This window comes from Microtus ochrogaster, chromosome 8, assembly GCF_000317375.1.
Source record: "Microtus ochrogaster isolate Prairie Vole_2 chromosome 8, MicOch1.0, whole genome shotgun sequence".
Taxonomy (NCBI): domain Eukaryota; kingdom Metazoa; phylum Chordata; class Mammalia; order Rodentia; family Cricetidae; genus Microtus; species Microtus ochrogaster.
This window is the reverse complement of record NC_022015.1, coordinates 68,155,450-68,182,027: the sequence shown is the minus strand read 5'-3', so window position 1 is coordinate 68,182,027 and position 26,578 is coordinate 68,155,450. Positions and strand designations below refer to the sequence as shown.

The 26,578-nt window shown below is 46.1% G+C and overlaps 1 protein-coding gene across 2 annotated transcripts in view; it reads right to left on the bottom strand.

Annotated features, from left to right (window-relative positions):
- The window catches only part of Entpd1 (ectonucleoside triphosphate diphosphohydrolase 1), an 84,840-nt gene that overhangs the window by 8,900 nt on the left and 49,362 nt on the right, over window positions 1-26,578 (bottom strand). For both annotated transcript variants that reach the window (XM_013348112.2, XM_026781691.1), the window contains exons 2-7: window positions 22,256-22,383; window positions 12,918-13,035; window positions 8,468-8,618; window positions 6,533-6,692; window positions 5,319-5,555; window positions 3,997-4,257 (exon numbers count right to left, since the gene is read on the bottom strand). In XM_013348112.2, coding sequence (XP_013203566.1) covers window positions 3,997-4,257; window positions 5,319-5,555; window positions 6,533-6,692; window positions 8,468-8,618; window positions 12,918-13,035; window positions 22,256-22,383 — 1,055 coding nt within the window. The remainder of the gene's footprint in view (window positions 1-3,996; window positions 4,258-5,318; window positions 5,556-6,532; window positions 6,693-8,467; window positions 8,619-12,917; window positions 13,036-22,255; window positions 22,384-26,578) is intronic.

The window sequence follows — 26,578 nt, the reverse complement described above, 5'->3', positions numbered from 1 at the left end:
ACTAGCAGCTAAATGTTTGTGGGGAGCTCAAAGTCTGATCAGTAGCAAGAACAGAGAATAGACTTCAGAGATACTATATATCTGTCATTACTGCCACCAGGATCAGTGAGGCAAGGACCCCAAAGCCACCACTGCCCTCTAAAGCAGCACTCAGGGGGTTCTGGCCCTGGTTGCTTCATACAGTGGTGGTGGCAGCCAGTGACCAACAAGGTCATTATTAAAATGGTTCCAAGTAAGAAATGAACATGACTTCATCAGCAAAAGTGAGCACCACCAAGAAGGATGTGTTTGTACACCGGATCCCTCCAAAGATAACAACCCATCAAGTAACCTGTCAGGGTTCAGACAGACAGACTGTGGATCTTCATGGTGCTGGAGGAGAAAGGGGTGCACAGGCAGCAGCTATGACAGGCTCTGCTGCAGTCTATCTCAGGGCAGTGAACATGCAGCAGATAGCATCAGATGCAACCACATAACAAGGCTGCTCCACACTGTCTCCAAAAGAACTGCGGGGAATAGGCAAGGCGACATCGGAAATTGTTCCTGGTAGACAGGCCCCACAGCGCTAGCCCTGCAGAACGTGGGTTTCTGCTTAACTTCTTGTGAAGATTCTATGAGCACTGACCACAGGAGTCCACCCCCCACCCAGTGTGGGAATAGGTGAGAATGCTGGCAACCTGCGGGCAAGACAGCAGAGCAGAGCAGTGCGACAGAATCTGTATGGAGGGGAGTGGGTACAGATCATGACTCTGAAGGAGCCTTCTTGCCAGAAACAAGCAGAGTGGGCAGCAATAAAAATAATAAGGGGCTGGAGAGATGGTTCAGAGGTTAAGAGAGCTGCTTGCTCTTCCAGAGATCCTGAGTTCAATTCCCAGCAACCACATAGTGGCTCATAAGCATCTCGATTGAGATCTGGTGCCCTCTTCTGGATACAGGTGCAACGTTGCATTCATGATAAATAAATAAATAAATCTCTAAACAAAATAAAAACCCAGATGAGCCCCAAGGACGCCATGCCCCCTCCAGGTCAGTATTGGTGTAGGAGGTCCTTCTGACTATGTGTTGCTTTCATTGGTTGAATAAAGAAACTGCCTTGGCCTTTTGATAGGGCAGAACCTAGATAGGCAGGGAAGACAGAACTGGATGATGGGAAGCAGGACAGAGTGACAGACGCCATGGTTCTCCTGCCTGAGACGGACGCTGGTTAAGTGTCAATACATAGTCAAGTGGCAATACATATTAATGGAGATGGGTTAAACTAATATGTGAGAGTTAGCCAATAAGAAGCTAGGAATAATGGGCCAGACAGTATTTAAATGAATACAGTTTCTATGTGATTATTTCGGGGGTTAAGCTAGCCAGGTGGTGGGATGCAGCCCACTGTTCTTCCTACAAATATCACCTCATTTCATGCACTAACACAGATGAGCCCCAAGGCCGCCATGTCCCCTACAGGTCAGTATCACCTCACTTCCTGTACTAACACAGATGTCCAGAATACTCAGAGCCACAAGATGGCAGACAAAAACAGCCAAGGATCCATGCTTACTGAGGCTGGGCAGGGGGAACCTCCGAGCAAATGTCAGCCAGTCTTATACACCATTCAATAGTCCAACCACAGAGGGTGAGCGTGAAGCCTTCCTTGGCAGTAAAAAGAGAAGGGAGATTGAAGCTGAGACCTTAGGCGTTGGATTTTTGCCCCTTGACCAGATAATGACAATGGCATTATCTAGGCAGTGGGGCTTTGGGCATTTTCCCTAAAGATGTCTCTGTTTGACAACTTTCTGTCTGAGAACTCCAATTTTAATTTGTAATAAATACTTACAAACTTAATTTCTTTCAAAGGACAAAAAGGAGGATAACAGGGAAAGAAAGAGGAGGAGGAAGGAAGGGACATCTTGTGGCACATGTCTATCATCCCAAGTAACTACTTGGGAGTTGGAGCCAGGAAGCTTGCAGAAAGAAAAAAAAAGCCAGTCTGGACAACTTAATGAATCCCTGATGCAAAATTAGAAAGCACCTATTAATAAATGCTTAAGAAATTTTTAAATTGTTGCATGTGGATTTTCCATCGTGTTGCTCATTGGCCAGCAGGGCGCACGCGTATGAAAAGCATTTTAAATGAGCTTTCATTATACTTCTCTATTTCTGATCTTTCTTGTTTATGTAAGTTGTACAATGCGTTCCGAAGAAACAATTTCTAAATTACCTCATAAATAATTCTTAACAGATGTTCTCTCTCCTCTTGATGTTTCCACTTCGCTTTGACGTGAGATTCAATCTAGATGCACGGCCAGACTAAAGAACTCGGACTGATTTTAATGCCGCATTTACAGGGTGAGGTACAGAGCACCATGCCGCTGCAATTGCAGCAAAGCTCGCCTCACTGCAAATGCTCTGGTTTCACAGCTCCGGGCTAACTGGCTCTGGAAACGACAGGGATGCATTCCTTCTAATAGGAAAATCCATGCACTTTTCTCTCGCTTTGTCCTCCCTAGCTACAACTAGAACGAAAAAGCCCTTAGCTGTCTCCAGAGACCTTAGCCATATGCCTTCCTCTTGTGTTCCCATCTATCCTCTTCTAAAAGTTTCTTCCAAGTCAGGGAAAGTCGCTTGGTCTTCCAAAAGCCCCATGGCAGGAAGCTAGTACCAGATCAGCCACGTGGCACCCACCCAGGTTTGGGGTTAGAACTGATGCCAACAGCTGTATTCAGCAGCCATTGTTGGTGCTGTACTCATCCCAGAAGCCTGCAAAGGGGAAAGCTGTAGTCTCGCCACAAGGCAGGTCTGGGTTCATGGCTCTCCCACTGTTTCCTCAGAGGCGACTCCAACTCAGAGCACCCACAGTTCACAGGACAGGGGTTCAGTCAGGTCTGATGACAGCAGACCCGGTGCTCTCTCCCTGAGCTCTTTATGTGACATTAAATTGGGTGTGCAGACCTTGTAAACACACAAACTCCTCTCATGTGAGGTCTAGGGGCAAAACTGAATCTCCCCTTGTTATCTGCTCAGGTTTCTGAGAGGGGAGAAAGGAAGATAAAGGCCCTGGTCCTTTGTAGACAATGAATATATCTGTAACCATTGCTTTGCGGCTGGCACTTGGTGGATGGTAGGTAACTCTTACGATACACTTCTTAACGGTGATGGCAGTAGTGCTGGGTCTCGGGAAACAAACAGGCAGTGTGAGCAAGGACTAGATCAAGGGGCATCTCTTCCTCCTCAGCACCAACACTTTATCCTATTCTGGAGAGCTTAGGAAGAGAAGGAATGGGGAGTCAGGATCCAATAATCCCCTCACTTCTCCAAACTTTGAGGGATGTTTATTTATTACTATTTATGAAATGGGTGATAATTTAAGTTCTCCCTTGGTGGTTCCCGAATTTCTGCTTCCTGTTTGTCAGAGACTAAATCCCTCAGTGGCATCATCCCATGGCTGCTGCTACTCTGACGTCCTTCTCTGTGCACTGAGAGCTCAGGTTTGCAGCCCATTGCGTGCGCCTACTCTGAGGGGTATACATCCTGAAGCTAGCTCTATCTTCCTTGCTTATTGAACCCTCATTTTACCCAGGTAGAAGAAAACAAACAACAATTAAACTGAGCCAAATAGCCTATCAATTCCCTTCATCAGATGGCATCAGGACATGTACTTCACCAAGGTCTGGCCAACAGACCCCAAAAGGCGTCTGGTGTATGAGAGGCGCACAAAGAGAAACCTCTCGCCGTCATTCTCTTTCCTACCTTGACTCTGCTGCTGACCACGTGATGCCTGGAGCAGCAGGCACATTCTTAGCATCATGAGAATACCAAAAAGATAATGGGGAAGGCAATCCTAAAAACTGACATTGTGAGGCCAAGTGACAAACCCTCAGTCGCACCAGGACATTATTATGCATAAGAAAAGAAGTTGGTATTATTTAAAAACCTTATAGGTGCATCTTGCACAACTTATAACCCAAAACACTCTAGCTGACATATCTTACCATTTCATAAACTTACCCCAAAACTCCCATGGAGAGGTGGCAAGAAGATGCCATTGAAGGCACACTGGGAGTAAGGGCAGTAGCTGCTGTTGAAGAGCTCCAGGATGCTCTGCTGGCACTGCTCGTAGTCTCCAGTGCCCTGGATTTGAAACTGATCGAATGGTAGCTTCTTCTCAAACCTCTTGGTGCAGGGGGTGCCGTAGAGCTCACTGACATTCACTCTCTTCTCGTACCCCGGGTGGAAGCATGGATCCCTGAGGGTCCCGCCACTTGAAACCTGAATGGAAGGAGCACTTGAATGCCAAATGATGTCCTCAGAACGGCATTCTCAGGGCCCCATTCTGCCTTCTCCCCCTTGAGAATTAGTTTTTAAAGGAAGGTTTAGAGACAAGGGTCCAGGCATGGTATACGATGTATCAGGGTATTTATGCATGAACCCACAAATGCCATGAACTGGGAATGTCCCTGGGCTCTTAGTGCTAAGATCACAGATGAGGAGCAGGCTCACAAGGACACATGTCCAGAGACTCCAGCCTGGATGGAGCTGGGTCTGCATGCCGTCTCTTCTCCTCCCCCAGCAGACTGGGAGCTCCCGGAGAGGGAAGATGCCTCAGGGCTCTTATCCCAGCAATGACAAACGAAACAGACTTTAAGCCCCAAGAGGAAAAGAGAGGCTGCTATGGCCAAGCATAGTGTGGACTTGGGGGTGTGGGGACACCTCTCGGCTGCACCTACTTCAAGATGGCACCGTCTTGATGGTGATGGTTCTAAGAACACGAGACTGCATGGGGTGAGGGCTGTCTCTTCCCAGAGATGGGACAGCTGGATGTGACAACTTGGCTCTGTGTGTATTTGCCAGGGTGTGTCCAGCCCTCTCGTCACATCAAGTATTTATTCTTCAATTCAAACCTCAGAAAACATCTGGGGACAATTTTTAAAGTGCTGATTGACAAATTCTGTATTTTCCACACAGAGGGCATTCCCCCCCCCCTTTGATTAAAAAATGGTGTGGACAAATTTTCAATTGGCCACTCCTCCCCCAGCAATACTTTAGCATTTAACTCGCATTATCAACACCACTGGGGCCAGACACTAATTTCCAAGAAAAGATCCGAGTGATGTCCTTGGAGATCGTGCAGTAAACAAACATGGGAGGGGATGTCTGGGTGGACGTGTCACAGGGGTCCACCAGATGGAGCTTGGTGTCCTGCCTGAGAAGGGTTGGAAGGCACAATGCCCAGCTTCAGACCGACTGCTGAATTACAAAGGGGGAACAACAGGATGTGGGGGCTGAGGTCCAGATGTGGGGAAGGCAGAACTGAATTCGGTTGCACTTGCCTGAACGTCCTTGGCTAGTTTCTGCCAGAGTGCCTGGTCCTTCCCGTAGCACAGGAAGCTGTGTGTGTACACAGTGTAGTCCTCGCCGTAGAGGCGAAACTGCAGAGAGTTTTCTGGGGCCTCTATCGTGCTGTTTACTGGCACAAAGGTGATTTGTGTAGAGGCGCCACCGAGATCCAACGCGCCGAAGGTTGCCTCTTTCTGGTTTGCTGAGATGAGGTTTAGCCAACTCTGTTTCTGAAAGAAAGGACAGTAATAGGAGTCTCTGGACAGCCTACCTCCTAAAGGCGGAGGACCAGGGTCAGAGAGAGAGGCAAAGCCCACTGTGGGTTCCCCAGTCAGCGCCAGATCGACAGCCAGCAAGAGGGCTTTGAAGACAAAGCTCAGAGAAGAGCAATGTAAGGCCAGGAAAGCTTACAGCTCACAAGCAAGAGCGAATCCCACTTAGTCACCAACTACACTGTCTAGACCAGAAAAGGTTCTGTTTTCAAGCTTCACTGTGGGGTGGGGTCTGCTCATGTGGGTGCTGTCCTGACAGGTGAGCTACCCCACAAGAAGAGAGAAGAGCCCTAGGCACTCCTTACTTAGCAAAAACTGCTTCATTCGGCTTTGTTTTAAACCAGTCTCACCATGTGACTCGGGCTAGACTCTGACTTGAAATCCTCCTGCCCCAGCCTCACTCAGTCCTGCCCAGATAGTCTTACTTTAAACAAGACGAAAATGACCGTAGATGAAATAGATATGGGGGCTGGAGAAAGTTCAGCGGCTAAGCGCGCATACTGCTCTTGCAGAGGACTTGAATTTGTTTCCTAACATTGGGAGGCTCGCAGCTGCGTGTAACTCCAGTTCCACAAGATCCAACAGACTCTTCTGACCTCTGAAAGCACTTATGCCCGTGTACATGTGGCCACACAGAGGCGCACCATACACATAATTTTTAAAAATAAAAATAAAATCTTTAGATTTTAATCTCCTCTGTGTTTCCCGGGGATGAAGACGTGGCTTCGATATTCTCCAGTGGTAACAGTAAAGTAAATATACCTCTCTAGGGATGGTTACAAATGTAGGAGCTCGTTCGCTCATTCATTCATTCATTCATTCATTCATTCACTTATTTCTCGTCCATTATGCATTTTGCTAAAGATCTAAATATTGCCTAAGACAGCGGTGGCATTGACCCTCTAGGAACCACCTCCTGGGTGTGAGGTATTTACCTGAGTGAATTTGCCCAGCAGGTAGTTGATAGTAATCCACCCATAGGCCCCTTCCTCTTGGCCAGTGATGATCTTGGCACCCTGGAAGTCAAAGGAGTAGTTTCTAAGGCTTCTTGACACTGCAGCCAGGACCCTGTCTGCTGCTTGCTCACTTTCCATTCTACACAAAAGAAGAGGTGAGGTTATCATTTTTTCGTCTTCATAGTCCCACCTACCCATGTCAGCTAGAGAACATAACACAGGAGAACAGGAGACACAAGGGCCCGGTGCATGGCTTTCACGGGAGTCATCCTTTTGGCTCTGCCTCTCCACGTCCAAATCCTCCAGCCACTGAGTAGATGTCTCTTTCCAAAGTACTGGCTTGTCTTTGCTCCCCAGCTCAAAGTACCAGAGGTTTTCAAACTGACTGTGGTGGCAGCTCGGTCCTGTCTGGCCATATTGAGAGCTGGTTGGTAAGCGCTGCTTTAACCATCACTGTGGCCCCTGCTTGCTTATACTTTAGACTCTGAGTAACATCAGTTAGGGCTGTAGAAATGAACAACAGATGCCCAAGGTCCCCTGAAGCCAGCCTGGGAAAATCTTCCTATTATCACTCAGTTCTTAAGTCTGTTTGAAACTTCGAGACCTAAAGGGAGTCTTTAGGGTTGTGTTATGATGATGTAATTGCTCCCGAGACCTAGTCTGAAACTCCGAGAACCCCTGAGTGAGCGGGAGCACCTTCCCGCTGGGTCTCACATAGACATAGTACCCCTCGCCTTTCTGCTCCAGTCCACCCTCTAGTATCGACAACTGTTGCTTCCTTAGACAGCATGTCATTTCTCCAGCCTTCCTGGCGTGCTCCACAAGGCACTTTCTACTGTAGGTCCTGCCACTCCCTGCCCTAGTCATGCCACTTTCCAGCCATGGGGCTTCAGGTGCGTGACGACATTGCTCAATTGCTTCATAGTGACCTTGATTAAATAACGTGTGTCAAGTATTGACACAGCTCTGAGAACACAAGCTTCTATTAGTATTTCACTGCCTCCCCATATCCTTCCCAGGCAGACCCTTCTGCATGTGATGATTTATGGCAGTCCTTGCCTCTGCCCTCGTCTCTCTCCTTTCCCTATTTTTGTGCATCCACTAGAGCACAAATTCCATGGAGTCAGGAGCTGTGTTTTGCTCGATACTTTATCCCCAGCACTTAAAGCCCTCTCTGACATGTCACAGGTGCTGAATGGATGGCTAACTGAGTGGAGGCTGTGCTCTGCCAGCTGTGCTCTGCCAGCTGAGCTCTGCCAGCTGTGCTCTGCCAGCTGAGCTCTGCCAGCTGTGCTCTGCCAGCTGTGCTCTGCCAGCTGTGCTCTGCCAGCACTGCCCTTCTTTCCCCTCTGGCCCCTCCTTCCTGGTTCAGCTCACGCAGCCCTGCTGTGGCAAGCCATTCTGACTACCTTCCTTCCTGAGCAAGGCCAGGCCTCCCACAGCAGCTTTGCACAGTCAAACAACAGATCGCCCAGGATGGAAATCTAATTCCCTTGAGGGCTGGTTTACCTTCTCATTATATGGTGGACTGAGCAGGCACTCGCAACACCCTCGATGGATGGATGGAAGATAGAAACAATTCACATACCAGTGGGATAACCAACCATGCTTCGTTAGCTAGACCTACTCGTCTTGGGATATTGTGGGTCTACTTTTGCCCTTTTCCTCCCAGATATTGATTTATTCTGTCTTCATTTCCTTATTTCAGAGTGCACATCCTTAATCTTTCTCTCCAATACTCTGTCCCCTTTGATGTCCCCAAGGGAGATACTTGAGACTTACCATAGTATATACTTAATGAAACTTATTTCTTAGTACAGGCTTTGGTATGTGAGGTAGCTATAAGTCCCATAATCCTAGGTGCCCTGGCACTGCCTTGAACTCTGGTAGCCTAGTCTCTACGTACCGCCCTACCTAAGTAAGCGCATGCCTGCTGTGGCTCCCAGGTAAACAGGCGTCTCATGATGCTTAGAGGCTGGGATCAACTCAGTGGACATTTTCATGCATTCGGCCAGGTATGTGTCTATTTCATTTGTTTTCTGAGCGTATTTTGAGATTCCAGGACCTAAGGAAAGATACAGAAGGTGAAAATCTTAATAAATAAATAATAAATAAATGTGTGGGGCATACCTTGACCATGTCAAAGAAAAGTGCTTGCTAAGAAAAACAGAAGGAAACGCTTCTCAATGTGACATATACTATGCTGTGTTACTTAGAGGGACTCGTGGTAAATTTCGATTATCAACTTAATTGTAGTCAGAAGCACCAGGTGAATGAACTAACGAGGTGCCCTAATCCTAACCCTAATACCCTTTGTGCGTGTCTGTGAGGCTGGCTGAGGAGAGGTTTAGCTGGAGGGGAAAGATACAGATGCAGGCAGCACTATCCAGGGGCTAGAGTTCCAGACTGAGCAAAAAAGGGGGAAGGAGAAAGCTGGGTGAGGACCTTTCCTGCTTCCCCTTCTGCCTGGAGGTGAAAAGCTCCTGTTCCTGTGGGGTAAAAGGGATAACTGGGGACAGGAAACCAACCAATCACTGAGCGTCCTGACTCTGAAACCAGAGTCAGAGAAAGAACATACCCTGTATTTGAGACCTGGGCCAAGGAGAGAAACATCTTTATCCCTGAATCCAGGACTAAAGACATGTGCCCTGGATGTGAAACTAGTGTCAAAGAAACACACCCTATCCCTAGAATCAGAGCCAGAGAAAGAAATATGCCCTGCTCCTAAGATTAGAATCAAAAAGCTAAAAAGGACCAGTGAAAGAAACACAGGTTGGCCATGAAGTCAGAGCCATCTCTGCCCCTGACCAGCTAAACTGTCCAATCCCTGAACAGGGAAAAATTAACCAATCCCCTTTCTCCCTGGGAAAAACTCCACCTCTAAGAAGCCCTATATAAGCCTCTCCACCCCTTCAGTTAAGAGCTGCCCTGGAGTGGCAGAGGCAGCTATTCTCCTGGACTCCTCTTTCCCAAATCTCTTTCTCAAGTCTTGGGTGATGACCTTTATTTGCTACCCAGAGATGAAGAACCTGGCTGGGACGTCCCTTAGGGGACCAAGATGAAAAACCTTGCTGAGACACTGCCTAGTGGGCCTCGGCAAGGCGGAGCAGAACAGAACCTTGCTAGGACTCTCCTTAAGGGGGCTGAGCAAGGCCAGCTGAGGTTGCTACATTTCTGCAGGGGGCTTTTCCATAGCAGAGTGTTATGTTAGCAGAAGAAACATCTTGGGCCGGAGAAGCAGAGAGCTATCGGCTAGGACACTCCCATAAGGGAGCAGAGCAGAACTCAGCTGGCGCGGCTCTCCAGGAGAGGAGCAGGATCCCTAAATCCTGCGGGGAGACCATCCTCCATCGCACCCCAGCTTCAGGTAGTCTGGCTTTCAGATAGTCCGGACACCGTTCCTCCAGGGCTGAGCTGTCCTATTGCGGCTCTACCTAACCCCACCCCCACAGCTGTCCTATTGTGGCTCTACCTCCTTCCCAGAGCTGTTCTCTTGTGGCTCTACCCCTCCAGAGCTATCCTATTGAGGCTCTAAGTATATCCTGGCTTCTGGGTATGTCAGGATATCCCAATACCACTACTGTACCACATTCCCCTACAGTCCCCATGCTTCCTCACCAAGGTGGGCTGCTTCCCTTAGAATCAAGAGCCGGTATAAGTGCTTCTTCCCTTAACTCCCAAGTGTTTCGTCATAGTTGTGAAAAATGTAGCTAATGCCTATGGCTTTGCTTATGATGTAATTTCAAACTCTTGCTGGTGAAGCCTGGTGTTCAGCAGTTCAGCCACAGGGTGGTGCAATTTCATAGTCAATTGAGACATGTCCTCTGACTCTATGGTGGCCTGTTAGCCACTTTTGGATGATCCTGCCATGGGGCTATACTTAGCAACATGAGTTCCTAGAGAGCCGCGATAAAGATGACATTTAGCACAAAAGTTTAAGTAAAGCACCCCACACACTGGCTTTTCCTGAAACGACAGAACAGGTCACCAACTTGCTATGTCATAGCCGTGCCCTAAAATTTATGTCGTTTCTTCCTTTGTTAGAATGAACAGAAACAGAACCTGCATGTCCAATGAGTCTGTTCCACTCCAGCACCACGCCTCCCTACTAAGACTGTTTCTTCTATTTTAGAGCAAACTAACGGTTGCTATGGAGAGCACTGGAGCCGGACTCCTGACCTGCTGAGTTTAGCACTGTGTGGTTCCAGCTCACTTTGAGGTGAATTCCAGAGCGCTTCCTAGCAAGAATTCACTTTCAAGGTTATTATTCAAATGGGCTTTTCAAGAGCCTGTTTGCCTAACACAATGAGACACTCCACACCGTGTTAGCAGCTTGCTTCTGACTCAGGAAACCCTTTGTTTTGTTAACTCTGATTGGAGGACAAACTCCAGTATTTGCTGAGCCAAACACCTGCATCCACGGGATGAGTCTCAGAAGAAAGACATCTGCTGTAATCGTTTATTGTAGTTTAAAGTGGAGTCTGAAGTGAAGGGTGGAACTTCTAGGAGCTCTGCCCTATTACTGCGAGGCCCAAGAGGCTCTGGGTAGCATGGCATTCCCTCCCCAACCCTGCCTAGTTCCTGGACAAACTACAAAAATCAGTGGAAGCTACAGGCCATCTGATAAAAAGCCAGTTCTCCTCTGGGATCTAGATTACCTGTTTGAAAAGAAACAGGATGTTCCTGGCTCCAAAGGCCAAGAGATGATGATCACAGGGACGGTGGTGAGATGTGGTGTGCAGGATGAAGAGCAGGCTGGAGTAAGCCAGGGAGATGGCAGTCAGCCAGCCTTGGGTGTGACCTTAAAATTGACTTGGGCTGGGAGCTGGAGTGGGGGGGGGATGAAGATGGGGGGCAGTTATCAGCATATAAAGCAGTGTTTCTGTGGGGCCTGGCTCACCAGCCAGATTCTTGCCACTTATGGGGCACTAATCCTCCAGGCTTTTGTTTCCCTCCTTGGAACACAAGATTTAGATGACCCCGGCCCTAAAAGTCTGTGATCTGCTCTTCCCTGCCCGTGAAGAGACCAAAAGTGGTTATGATTTTCCTCCAACTTGCAGAGCTGAGTCTAAAAATAAAGAGAACAGGAGATCATGCCATCAGAAGCCCCCAGGGACTTTTAGAAACATAAATCTCTAGGTTCCAGCCCAGATCTGTTGACCCCAGGAACTCTGGTAGTAGAGGGCCTCACGTCCACGCTCTAAGAGGTCCACTCATCCCCTACCCCCGTCCAGTAGTTCAGGGCTCTGGGTCTAAGAACCACTGGCTCAGATGTGGGTCTGACAGCCAGTTCCATCAGTTGCCAGCCTAAGTAACTTTAAACAAGTGGCCTGACCTGTCTTAATCTTGCTGCTCTCATTTTTAAAAAATGGCTACTGCGACTCACCCAACCAATCCTAAGAGTGAGAACCCATGTTGAGTTCTTAGTGCCAGACACACAGGAGAGCCCTGTTGATGAGAACTGTTACTGTTCAATCCTCTCTTTCTCTCTCTCTTTCTCTTTCTCTGTCTCTCTCTGTCTCTGTCTCTGTCTCTCTCTGTCTCTTTCTGTCTCTCTCTGTTGTTGGGAATCTAACTGTTAAACTGGGAGCGTAGACCCCAGCCCCACACATCTATCCCAGCCCCCAGGCCTGAGTTGTATTGGTCTGGACTCCAAATCTCAGCAGGCCAGGTCCCTGGGGGGGGGGGGGAGTGTCAGGACCATTCCCACAGAGTATTTAAATGAACTCCCCAAAGAGGAACACCATGGTCTCTTTTCCTTCCCCCTGGTGATCACATTTGTGGCCTCCCAGTTCCCCCTCGGGGCCACCTGAGAGTGCAGAACTCCCATTAAATCTGGATATTTCTTAATTTGGCTTGTTTTGATTTGGCTTGATTGGGAATTTGCATCGGCAGAGAACTCGCGTTAGGGAATATTCCTTACACTAACCAAGGACATCATGACTCTAAAGCCTGGATAGCACCACTGGGCCACAACTTCAACACCTCAGCTGTTTTTAAATTTGCTTATTTTTCAAGGATTGATGATGATGAAGATGATGATGAAGATGAAGATGATGATGATGATGATGATGATGTCAGTAATAGGAACTGACCATGGGAGACACTGTCTACAGCTAGGCTACCTCCATGACTGGATTGAGGCAGAGTCCTACTGTGCTGTCCAGGCTGACCCGAAGCTTAGGATCCTCCTGCACACCTGTGCTACTAGGCCTGGTTTAAAGTCATTTTACAGTGGCCATAAAGTACCGGTAGCTCCACTGTGTTCCTCGCTTGTCTCTGTGCTGGCTCCTCTGCCCCTGGGCACTCAGGCCTCTCAGGCCCTTGAGTCCCATTCGCCCCACTTCCCTGGTCTTCATCTCACCTTTCACTTGACATTCCTGTAGCTGGTGCACCACGCCTGTGTCGTTCTCCTTCTCGGCGGGCCACTTGTAGATGTACAAGTTGGTGTGAGAAGACCCTGCGTCCAGCACAATCCCAAACTGAGGGCGAAGCAAATTTAAAAGTTTATCAGCATGGCACACGCTTCTCCATATTTAGCTTGCAAAGGAAGTAGACAGCGGCAGGAATTTTTTCACACCATAAAGAGAAAGTACTCTAACCCACGGGGAACATTTGGCGCTGGAGACTAGAGTCACCCAATCCCAAGGATTACCAGTGTACCATTCTAGATAAGGACTCTCAATGTAGGTTGCATTGAGAATCTTACAAATATTCGGGCCATGCCCGGGGCAGGTCCAAGCCATGGGGTTATTTAGAAAATGCTCAGTTATTCTAGTGCAGATGCAACTGAGATACTATACTGTGGAAGGAACAGAAAATAAATTCAGTGCTTCCCAAACTTGTCCACACCCTGGGATCACCCAAGAACTCCACAGGCTGATGTCCAGGCCCACCTCAGACACTGGTTTAAAAGTGGTCTGGTCATGAGCATAGTCACAAGGTCCTATGAGACCCTTATGTGCAGACAAGCCTGGCAACCATTGAGCTAACCCACGAAGGCTGCATATAAGGTCATCTGATTTGGGTTCAGTGAGTGTGGAGTGTATTTTAAGAGAAATACTACATGTGCTTGCTTATTTTTATTCCAAAAATAACTCTGAAGTTGTATTCAGTATATTCTAAGGTAAATAAGCTTCATGTTCGCAGCTCTTTAAAAGGAGAAGGTCGTAAGAATAAGGGGAATCAGGAGACAGGGAGAGCAGGGAGGGCACTCAGGCCAGAAAGCGCTTCGAGCCCCTGCATCCACATGAGAAGCCAGACGTGGTGTACACTTGCAATCCCAACGCTCAGACCCAAAGCAGAGAGGTGGGTCTGAGGTTCGCTGGTCAGCTAGCCTGACCTAATCAGCAAGGCCCAGGCCCCAGCCAGGGCTCTGCTCAAAGAATAAGGTAGATGGCACCTGAGGAGGAATGACACCTGACAGCCGAGGTTGCCTCCATGCGCATATGCACACATGTGTAAATGTGGCCATATCCACGTGTTCCTGACACATGGAGAGGAAGAGGAAGAGGAAGAGGCAGTGTGAAGACAAACTAGGTGGGTAGAGGAGAAAAGGGAAGAGTAACTCTCCACACTGGGTTTCATGAGTGTGCTGACCATGTCCAGCATTTTAGACGTGAATTATCAGGGGCTATTTTTATCATTTCAATATAGATAAGAAACTACCAGAAGGTTAAAAAAAATTTCTAACTTGAAGCAGACCAGAATCAAGGCCTTATCCATGGAACATGGAGCAAAGGCCGAGTGCCAGGCTCCAGGGAGATGCTCCCTCCTAAGGACAAGCCAAGGACAGCTCTAGCATGGCGAGAGGATGTACCCCAGTGAACTTCTGCCCAGTGCACACTCATCTGACCACCAGCAAAATCAAGATACAGAAAGCTTGCTAGCCCCAGCAGGCTTCCGCTTAGTCATTCTCCCCAAGGAGCAATGGCCGTTCTGACGTTTGACACCACAGAGGACCTTTGTCGTCAACTGTAACAAAGGGAAATCACATAGCATAGCCACTCGGTATAATCCCTGTCACGCTACACTGTAAAGTGCATTTAAACTGTACCCTTTGTCCATGCGTTTCCATTGCTAGGGAGTATTGCGCTGCGTGCACAAACTATGTTTCTATTCATTCTGATGTTGATGGACATCGGATCATTTCTAAGTGAGACTATTAGCAATATAGCTGCCTTGAACATTCATGGGAATTTTGTGCTTATGGAGTATTTTTTAAGCTATTTCTCACCTGGAGTAAACTACCCAGTGTCCATTTTGATAAACTGATATTCACTTTTGATTATATTCCTAAATTGGGGATAAATCTGATGTCAATTAGCATTGTCTGCCATGGACTTTGTGAGAACAACATGATGGAACACAGTTTGTTTTCCTACATAAGTGTGTGTAAGTGATGCCCTGTGAGTGTGTATGTTCACATACATGTTGGCACATGTGTGTGATGACACCAGGGTCTTCCTTAGTTGCTTTCCCGCTGGTTCACAGAGGTGGGATCACCAATATAACTGGTCTGTCTAGCCAGTTTGCGATGGGATCTCCTGTCTCCAGCTTCTGAGTGGTGAGATTATAGACAGGCTGCCATGCCCTCCGACATATGGTTCTGGGACCAGAACTCGGATCCTCCTGCTCACCAGCAAGTGCTTCACCAGTGCTGTCTTCCTAGCCCTAGAACATGCAGGTTTTACTCATCTCTAACGGGGAAGCAAGAAAAGTAAAGCAGAGAAATAGTCCCATTTGCGCTGCGCAGTTCAAAACCTGCTCTTCCACTTAAAAATTGTGTGTGTGTGTGATATGTATTTATATTATATAAGTCCACATTGTCTCATCTATTAATACCTAAGAGCTTACAGGCAGAAAAGGCAGGAGTGAGGATGTAAGAGACCACCCAGGCCCACTAGGAATAGCTAAAGCTAGAGCCTCTTGGGTCATTCCTTTTCACTGGGAGGCACCAATGTGCAGACTTCCTAAGAATGCTTGACCCTCCCACACCCTCTCAATGTTCTCTGCCTTGTTATGTACAGTGGGGGGGGGGGTCTCTTTAATTATTAGTTTTATGTGCTCAAAAAATAGTATCTGTATACTTGCCCTAAGTATAACCAAGAAGCAAAGAGGCCGGGCTCCTCTGAGACATGGAAATCCAAGATGGCTTAGTTAGGTAATCACAGTGGGCAGGAGGGGCTGCTGACTGGGGTCTAGAGCATTCAAACCACTGGGAAACCTCCCCAAGTTTGAGAAAAGGCTCTCGGGTTAAACAATAAAGAAAATTCCGTTGTTCCCAGCAGGGCCCCTGAGTTCTTCCTACCAGAATATGTTCCAGCCACAGTGGCATATGATAAAAGCTGGCGAGACAGCAGAAAGCAGCCTTTATCTGGAATCAGGAGGCCCTGGTCTTTCTATTTTTGTCAGCATGAAAGCCTCCCTTCCAAGAGAGCCGAAGAGCTGGCCTTGCTGCTGTCCGCCTGTTTCTCTGAGGCCCTGTGCAGTGAGACAGTGGAGAGACAAAAACATTTATACATCTGTCTGCAAGTGTTTAAGAAGGTGGCCCTGGGCAGTCCTCAGGGATAGAGGACATTTCAGTCCATGCGTGGCACCGAAGGCTAACCCGTGAACCGTGCCCACTGAGGGCTGGTTTAGGTTGCTCCAAATTGTTTCACAGAACAAACAGTTGACACTTTGAGAACAGCTAAAGCTGGACTGTCAATGTTGTTAGTCTACACATGAGGGGTGTTTGCCTCCTGTGGTTCCAGTGTCCCCCAGGAGCCCAGATAGCCCCCACCTTGTGCCTGTCCACTACCACAGCATTCTCCAGAGTATGTTCCAGGGAGAACAGGGCCACGGAATCTTGGTGAATAACCTTGCCAGGAGTCTGGGGCATGTCCCTTCGCCCTCCCTCCTAGACCCATCATCCCGTTAGCTAGTGAATATGCCAGGGAAATCTGACCAGGAGGAAAAAGCATTGTTTTCCTGCAGCTCACATGCAGGGCATTTCTAGAAGCCCCTATGAGTATGCCTTTCATTTTAAAGAAAAAAATTAATATTCCAATGGTGAGGAAGAAATCTCTATTATTATCATTATACTACTATTATTATTTCAATAGTATTTTCCATTTTAAGATTACTAAGGACCTATTCAATATCACCTAGAAAACAAAGGGGAAAGACATTTGAAATTCCATCTAGATGCTTTTATTGTCACTTTATCACCAAACCTTTGCTTCCTCCCAGTGTTTTTTAAGTGTGCATTTTTTCACAGGGTAGTGATCTGTCTGTGCAAACGACTTTGCTCTCAGCTACCTACAGTCTCGTACTAGAAAGCAGTGACCCTGGGGCTGCTTTACACACTACCCCAAACCGCACCTCCCAGTGCTTCAGCTGATGGTTTCCTCTCCCGTTTGAATATGTTGGGAGCTGACTCCCCACATGCGTAAGCTGGGAGGTGGGGCCTGATGGGAGTGGTGTGTGCAGGACATGAAAATGCTACTTTCAGGAGTAAACTCACGAACCAATGAATGGGCTTTGGGAAGGGGGTCTGTCTTTTCCGAACCCACTGCCCTACGAAGAAGAGTGGTTTTCTCCTGCTGTGAACACAGCATCCAGAGATTCGTCCTTGCTAGACTTGAAGTACACAAATTCGTGGACCTTGGACTTCCCACTCTTCCAGAAGCTGAAGAAAGCAAACACCAATCTTTACAAATTCCACTTGCATGGCAGTCTGCTAGAGTAGTTCAGAAGGGACTCCTACTGCAGCTACCAGGAGCAAATCCACAGGGCCGCTTCGGAAATACTGACTCTTTAGCCCATCCCCTGTAAAGGTCTTGTAGCTTTAACAGTAACTGCTGCAGCCCTGTTGGTCTGGCTCAGGGAGCCTGGATTTATAAACAAAGCTTATCTTTTACAATGTGTTTCTAATCCCTATAAACAGGCTACAGGGAGCCACAGAGATGCTGGTGGAGCTGATAAACATTTAGGAAACTATTTATTCTTTTCTTTTTCTTTAGAGTTACTTGTTCTTGAATATAAACTCTTATTTTTCTGTTTTTAAACCTGTGCTAAAACACGCCTAACACAGATTATCCTATGTGAACCATTTTGAGGTGAACCGTCTTAGCAGTTGGTGATTGTGTTATCATTGCTGTCCAGCAATCATTGCCATCCGTTTCCATGTGCTGCCTTTAAAACTGGATAATGTTAAAATACGGTAAAGTAAAAATAACAACAGCTATTTTCCAAGAGTACAAGCCAAAGCAAATTCTTTCAAGGTCTCCATAAAAAGAGAGAACCAACCACAAATGCCAGTTCCAGAGTACCATGTCAGTCTGCTTTGAAAAGGCAGATTTGGGGAAGTCCACCACCCTTAAGCAGGAGTGAGAATCCCTGCAGAGCGCTGCAGAAACCCCAAGGCACTAAGGCGGATGGGGCTTCCATGGAGTCCATCTTCTGTAAAGGGGTGTTTACAGTGGACCACTGCCCACAGTTTATGTTGCAATGGATGCTCTCACAAGCCACCTCTTGCTTCATTCCATTTAATCCCAACTCATCCTCCAAGTAGGTGTTATTACTATTCACTTGACATGCAGTGAAAATTAAGTTAAGAGGAAGGAATCTACCTTGTTTACATCCACTATTACTGTGATTGAAAAAAAAAGTCCTGCTCCTTGAGCCTACTTTCCTGACCACAAGCCTGAGGCTTGGTATAGGGTTAGTTAGAACATCAAAATGTGGGACAGTCATGCTAAAAGGTATCAACCAATGGTCATTGTCCATATGAGCAGGGGATAGGGCAAAAATCAAAGCCTTTTCTCGACCTAGACCCACGGACACAGAAGCACTCTTTCAAGGACAAAATCAGACATTGCTATGGACTGTCCACTCCACTGAAGCCTTTCTTCTTAGAAGCAAAGACTGATCACCTAAAAGTGCATACTTAGTACTGGTACTCAGTAATTCACCGACTTCTGTGCCAAGAGAACGCCTTAGGATGTCTGTTGAAGAAAGATTCCTGACCTTTCTTTTTGCACATTCACACTGAGGGTAAACAGGATGTCTGGAGGGTCCTGGGCTGGTGGTCTGCCACCCCACTGACATCCCTGTGTCCAAGAAGGATGCAGTTTTTTCTTCAGATCCTGTTCACTCTACCGAGTCAGCAACTTTTTATAGCATCCCCACTCAATTCAAGTGCCGGACTGGCTGTGAGCTAACACTTACAACATTGTGATTATTTGACCAATGATTATTTCCTCCCCCTCAGTGTATATAATTTTCCAGTGTTGCTCACTGGTATATTTCCAGAACCCCAATGACTGTCTTTTAAATGAATGAGTACATAAGATGTATGCAAGACAAATGGAACCCAGTCCCTGTCCTCAGTATGTTTAGAACTGGGTAGTAGCTGACCAAGTAAGTATGTGGACACAATAAAGACCTCTTGCTGTGTTATGCCAGAGGTATCCCAGACATGAGGTCACCACCTCCTCAGCAAGACTGAACCCAAACCATGTTAAGCAGAAACAAAATAGGGCTAGATCATCTGCACGAAACAAAGAATCTGTGTGCAAACAATCAGATAAGTGCTGTCTCTTACATGGTCATTTTAGAAGTGAAAACAACCAATTCTGCATGTCTATGGATCCTGCACTCATGGAGAATGGCAGAAACAATATGGCAGATGGCAGAGCAAAAATATGCAAGTGGAAGAGCAAAAACACTTCCTAAAATTTGTTTATACTGGGTGTGGGCAGTCCTTCTGTCTATGTGTTGCTTTTATTAGTTGATGAATAAAGAAGCTGTTTCAGCCAGTGACCTAGCAGAATAGAGCTAGGCATGGAAAACTAAACTGAATTCTGGGAGAAAAAAAGGTAGAATCAGGGAGAAGCCATGTAGCCCTGCTAGAAACAGGCACTGGATGGAACTTTACCCGAAGATGAGAACCTGTGGAATCCTTCCAAACTAATATGGCTTGATGGACCAAGAACCCCTGAAAGGCTGCCATAAACACCCCTAAAAATTACTTTGCCCAACAAAAAGCAGGAAGCAGTTTGGAGAGAACTACAGCCATATTCCATAAATGATTTTTATAAATGTTTGTTTACATTTAAAGGAGGATATGCTATAGAGATTTGCATTGGTATGAATATTGGTTTATTGACACAAATTTAAGGTCAATTTTGTTATATGTATATTTCTGCTCTTGATTAAGGTATTGTGTTTGTGTAGTTCATTTAAAAAATGTAATGTATAATTAAGAAATATAGGGTAATACGTAATCATCTATAATAGTCAAGTTTGTAATCATGTTAGTTAGGTTTTCTAGATACACAGAGATATGTTTCAGTTAGATATGTATTCTTCACATCTTCCAGAGCTCTTTAGAATATGGCATTTAAAATGTTTTAAGAACTTAGGACTTTTCATGACAATGAGACACATCTGCTCCTGGAGAAAGAAGGCAGAGTCAGTGAGACACCATGGAGCCGTCAGATGAGAAAGATGCAAGCCACCAGTCAAAACCTTGCTGGTAGAGCCTCATGGTAAAATATAAAGTAATAGAAATGGGTTAATTTAATATGTAAGAACTTTCTAGAAATATACTAGTCATTGATCAAGAAATGTTTTAAATAATATAGTTTGGGGTCTGAGCTGCTGGGCAGTCGGGAAATGAACCAGCAGTTTCATACAACTCATACTAAACCTGTACAGTTTCTTCTTGCCAATGTTCCCTAAAAAAACTATAATAGTATAACAACTATTTGCATAGATGTTATATTATATTGGGTTTTATGGGAAATCTAGAGAAGATTTTAAATATATTGGAATTATATCTCAGAACCTCAGATAGGTTCTATGCAAATATTACCCTTTGGGTATCATAAAGGGCTTGACTAGCCACAGATTTTTTTCTAAATGTAATTTTTTATTGATTCTTTGAGAATTTCACATTATACATCCAAGCTCCACTTATTTCCCAGTCCTTCCAAATCTACTATCTACCCTTGTAACCTCCCCACCAAAAGAAAATAAAAAATTAAAATGAAAAAATAAAAGAAAAAAGTCTTGCCACGCCTTCTGGGCAACGACCTGCTGCTCTCATACCTCATCGCTGCCGCATCTTTGGTCCTATCCTGTCACCCCTCTGCCTTTCCCGCCTCTCTGTCTCATGTTGGTTCATCATAGTCATTCATCATAGCGGCCTTGGGGCCCGTGCTGTGTCATGCCATATGCCCTTTTGCCCTAACAGCTTTATTTGCAAATGTTCGCTGCTGTGAGTCCTTGGTCTGGTTCAAGGCTTCTGGCCTCTGCTACCCTATCAGTACTGGACCCTCACCGAAACTCCTCTCAGATAGCCTGCTATTGCCCAGAGTCACGGAGATCCTGTGCCTAGGGTTCCATAGGACTGGCCCCTTCACACCCTCCAGTTGTTCACGGAGGGGGTAGATGTTGGGGTGGGACAGCTCAAGGCCCTGGATCTGGGCCTGGGTGGTAGCTGAGTTGGTCAACCCAGGGCCTCCTTTGAGCCTCACCCTGCCCCTGCAAGGGGCGGAGCCAGCTCTCCCATGCCCATACCACAGATTTTGATACTCAAAGGTGGGTGTCTTGGAACCCATAGACTCTGAGGGCCAACTGTGTCTCTTACTAATTAACTTCTCAACATAGTTTAGTAGGCTGTGGTGTGACGGCCACACAATAAAAATGGTTCCATTTTTTGTTTCTTGTTTTAGATTTTAAAAACGTTCTCATACTCCATATCCACTCAACTGACCTTTGAACATTTCATTCCCAATATGTTATAGAACTCTTACTGAAATCAGCAAGGAACTTTAACAAATGACCAGCTTTTGTATGTAAAATGATCTTCATACAAAATCAATCAGCAATGTTTCCATATTCGCTTCAATGGCAGTAGCTGCTCCTGTGATATTATTACTCTTTATCTAATGAATGTCAAAGACCCGACTCCCTTTTGTCAAACAATGGAACAAAGCAGAAGCCCAGCAGATTTGAAGACCACTGCGAGTGAAGGAGCCAGCCCTGACCACAGCAAACACGGGGAACACAGGGCGCAAGTGTTACCTTCTCAGCAGCGCTTTGCCCTATGGTGCAACACTGAAGCAAAAAGGTCAGACCGAGAAGGCAATCAGTTACTTTCGGAGCTGGTAAACAAATAGCAAAAGCAAGATGTCATGAGGCTTTAGCTGCGAGTGAAGTCTTGCCAGGAGAACCAATGCCACTAAACATTAAAGGCAAGAGACCACCATCAATGAGACGGCGCCAACTTCTATCCTGACAAAGCGGCTGCTGTACCCAGAACAACTGGGGTGAACTTGTGTGACAAACAGATGCCAACGGAACGCCCACGCCTTTCTACACAGCGAGTGGCGTGGGTGGCAACAGCTTCAGAAGCAGGGCATGTATCTGACTTTCCCGGCTCATGGGTCATCATCTTCTCATCAGTAGAATGACTGTATTTCAAAATGTGGGTTTCAGGACTTAACTTCGGCACATGTCACTGCATAGGTATACATATGTGTTCACTGGCCCACTTGTGTGGGATGTGCCCCTTATAGAAATGTTTATTATCTTTTCAGCCTGAACAGAAAACGGTGTATTTTAATGTATATACAAATTTACCAAGTTTTTTAAGTTAGACGATAAAGCAAAAATAATGACTGCATTACAAATATTTGTAATTTTACTTGCCTTAACATTTTCTGGCAACGGTTTGTTCTGGGTCAATCCCACAGCAATCAAAGCTATCACGGCCAAGAGAGAGAAGACACTGAGGATGATCAAGATGTTTTTGGAGCAAAATCTCTTCACCTTAGAATCTAAAATGAAAACCAAAACATGAGTAAGAAATCAATAAACAATGAATTTTCTTCCCTTTTTGTCTGCTTTTATTATGACTATCCAGAAACACCAGAGACATTAATATGAAGCCCTGTTTGTATCCACCAGATAGTTACAAATAATTGGAAACAATTGAAGAATAAGAAGTTTTTTCTGTACCATGAAGACCAAACCGCGCAGGTGGTATGGGAGAAAGAATGGATAAAACTGGTGCAGAATGAGGAAGAGCATCATGGCTGCCTCCTTTAATGGATCTGGTGTGTCTAGAAAAGATAAGTAACAACTAACAGAAGACAGAATCACCCTCTTTGTTCTTAAACTATACATATACACAAAAAATATTTAATTTGCTAAAGAAAAAAAAGACACCAATCATATGTACACCATCAAACATCAAATCCCGCCACGGCAGAGCATGTTCTGGCTTGACACGCCTTTTGGATGCCATCACCTCTCTATGGTAAGCTGGCAATCACCTTGAGACCGAGGGGTTTTGAACTCTTTCAACTGTTATTCCATTAGCTAATCCATTCTGGTTTTAGTCAGACCCTAGCAAGGGAAGTTTTCAAAGCTCCAGTAGAAGAATCACATAAAGTCACTTCACCTGGACTTAACTAGACCACACAGAGGACACGGAAAGGAAGTGGAAGGTCCACCCACTTGGATGGCTCGACCTCTTCTTCAGTCAGCTTCTCCAGCTACCCTCAAACGTCTCCTTTGACTTTGGGGAAGGGTGGGAACACATAACAGAGTCATCTTAAATGAGCTCGGTTCTCCAAAGAACTTTACCTTTCTCCAAGGGCGGAGTGAGAGCAAGAGAGAAGAGAGAGAGGCCCAAGCCTCCCTCTCCCCACTTCAGCTCTCTGTCAGCAGCCGCTGGCTGGGACTGGCTTGGGAGTTCTTCCTTATGCTCTTGAGCAGAAACCAGAACTCTTTTCAAAAGACTGTAACATGGGTGCCTAGTCTGTCCAATCCCCAGAGTCTTCAAGAAGTCTCGATGCATCAGGCCAAACGGTACAAAACTCAGGACAAAAATGCTAGCCATATATTACCTCTTACTTCCAAAGAAGGAACAGAAAACGAGACCCACAGCACTTCTCTCCTCTCTTCCTGAATAAACATGCGCCTTGTTTAGATATCTGCCTCCCCCAAGCTAAGGGACAGACCGGCTCACTTTGCGAGAGTGCACGCCCCTACCGATGAAGGTCTCCACCACGGGTAGACACCGAATCACCTCCCCAACCACCTGACATCTGCTTGAGTGAGACTAGCAGAAAAAGCAGAAACTTTCTCTCATCTCACTGCCCTGTCTGGATGAGATGGCAGACACTAATGGCACAGCTGAGAGAGATAGGAGGAACCTGAGTCGTCAGGATCATTTAGAGATGCTAAGTTGACCAACCTGGAGCTCATCTTCCCATAAAAGCATTCTTTGACGTAGTGCCAGGATTCTAATTACCTGAAGCTAACACATCCATGTATAGATGCTGTGGCAGGAAAACTGTTCTCTTTGATAAGAGAAGGAGGGATATCTGAGAGTAATCACCTTCTTCATTTCCAAAGCTTTGAAATTAAAACAGTGCTATCAAGCATGGACTCTGGACGATCAGGTACAATGTGGATAGGTAGCAATTTGTTGCTAGTGTCACTTTTGCTATTTTCCCATTCCCGAGGCTGCTGACAACAGTACTATCCGTACAGCTATTTCCTTCTCATGTGACAGTTTTGCTGACTCACTTTCCTACCACATCTAGTTAGGCATTATTCTTAGCATCTAAACCACTACAATGAAAGAGATCACGTGATCTCTGCTCTTTAGACTTAGCCTTTCATTGAGAGAGAGAGACAGACAAACCAAAAAAAGGAGGCTACATGAAAAAATGTTCCCAGGTTATGGTAAGTGCTAAAACCAGGGAATGTGGTCAATTGATTGTTGCAGAGTTGGGGCCTGAGAGAAATAAACTGTAGTGCTAGATTGTAGGCCAGGAAAACTTCCCTGATGTTGCAGCGAAGAACTGGGGGATGGGAAAGCACCAGCTATGAGATGGAATAGGAACATTCCAGAAAGAAGGCACAAGAACTGCAGAAGCTCCAACGTGGCAACAAGGTAACTTTTTTCTATGCAAATATTTGTTAATTGCTTTCCACATTTACTCTCACCTCTTATTTCTTATGAAAGATAAGCAAAAGAACTTAAATATACAAATTTTCCATGTGTAACTTTCAAAATCTTTACTACCAAAAATACGGTGGTTTGTTGCTCACGTCATTACCCCACAAGGAGTATCTGAGATGCTGTGTCTTCCACGGACTTCTCAAAAGCCCTAGCACAGGCAGGAAACCAGACATTTCACAGGAAGTGGTGCTAGATGTGGAGGTCCAGGCTGGTAGAAAAGGGAAGGACAGGCTGCAGGGGGACCCCTGCTCAGCATGTTGAAGTCTCTGTGTTCAATTTCCAAGAGTGAAAAGGGGAAAAGGGTTTGGGGAACCACCTTTGTGAGTCTTGCCTTTGGCCTGCAGCTCTTTCAGATCCGGTTTTACTAAAACAGTCGTGTTTATTAAGAAAACTCATACCGACTCTCTTCTGCAGAGAAAGCCACAGCTCACTGACGCATGGGTGACAGAGGAGGTTTCCATTACTGGACATAGAGTGGTGTGTGTTTCCTTTGTTTTTGCTGGGTTTGTTTGTTGAGACAGGGCCTGTGTAGTGCTAGACTGGGCTCAGGTAGTGCCTGCTGGCAAGCTGGTCTTGAACTTGCTACATAGTTGAGGATGACCTTGAACTTCTGGTCACCTACTGTCACTGCCTGGGAGCTAGGTTTACAGCCTGTGACATTTACCAATTTTATATGGTACTGGATATCAGGCCCAGGGCTTATACATGCTAGGCAAGCCCTCTACCAACTGAGCTACATCCCTAGCCCATAACACAGTGCTTTTTAAAAGTTCGAAAACTGATTTTAGGGCTGGAGAGATGGCTCAGAGGTTAAGAGCACTGACTGCTCTTCCAGAGGTCCTGAGTTCAATTCCGAGCAACCACATGGTGGCTCACAGCCATCTGTAATGAGATCTGGTGCCCTCTTCTAGCATGAAAGCATACATGGAAGGAATGTTGTATACATAATAAATAAATAAACTTCTCAAAAAAGAAAAATGATTTTACCAAAAATATCCAAGCACAAAGTATCACTTTTCTCTTTGGTTATACTGGGAAGCTCAGAGCTGCCACCTTCCTCATTTCACAGGACAGGAAAACAGGTTTGTTCCTGTTTAACGTCAGAGACCCATGTACCAAAGAATAACTTCTACCCTTCATTTGACAGAAAGCTCTGAAACAAGCCCAAATTTTAGGAAAATACAAACTAATTTCAAGCTAATAAGCTACAGAAAAAGAATCCCCACTTCAATTCTTCATTCTTGATCTCAGTTTAGAATCTTACTATAGCAAAAAATCATAATTAGTTTATCAAAATGCAACTGTAGAGAGAGATCCTAGGATCTTTGTTATGTAATCCCGAAAAGATAATCTTTCAAACACTTTTCTGTTGATAAAAAGCTTTTTGATGTTGACAGATATGATGAGTCTCAGGCAAAGGCAACCAAACATTTCCTCTATGGATGCCAGGGAACTGAGGGGGCTGCATCCGATCTCCTGGGGGCCGCATCCAGGGTAATCCTGGCCTGTCATGGGAGAAAACGGCACCCACAGACAAGTGCTGACGAGAGACAGAGACACTGTGGAGGCCTGTGTTTCCAGGCAAAGGTGGAACGCTTGCTCAAGGTGTTCAGGGCCATGCTACAGTCTTACCCCCCTCCTTCCTGAGTCTGCCTCTGCCACTCTCCTCTTGGCCATCAGAGGACACACACTTAGGCCACAATCACATTTGGGGGGCTTTGTGCCAGGTCCCTTGGATACAGCCACCCCCTTGCTCTTGACACTCCCACCCCACCTGACCCAGAAAGCCCTTTCCAGGGGCTCCCACACTTCCTGGTTCCCTTCCCTGTCAGAAATCATCTTTTGGATGATCATAAAGATCTTCTAGAACAAGGAACTTCCTGACCAAGAATCTGTGGTAACTTCCTGCTGTCTGCTGCGTCCAAGATGACAATGACTGATATTTCAGCGCTATCAGCAGCATGCGCTCCCCGGGGGCAGGAACTGTTTTTCGGCTT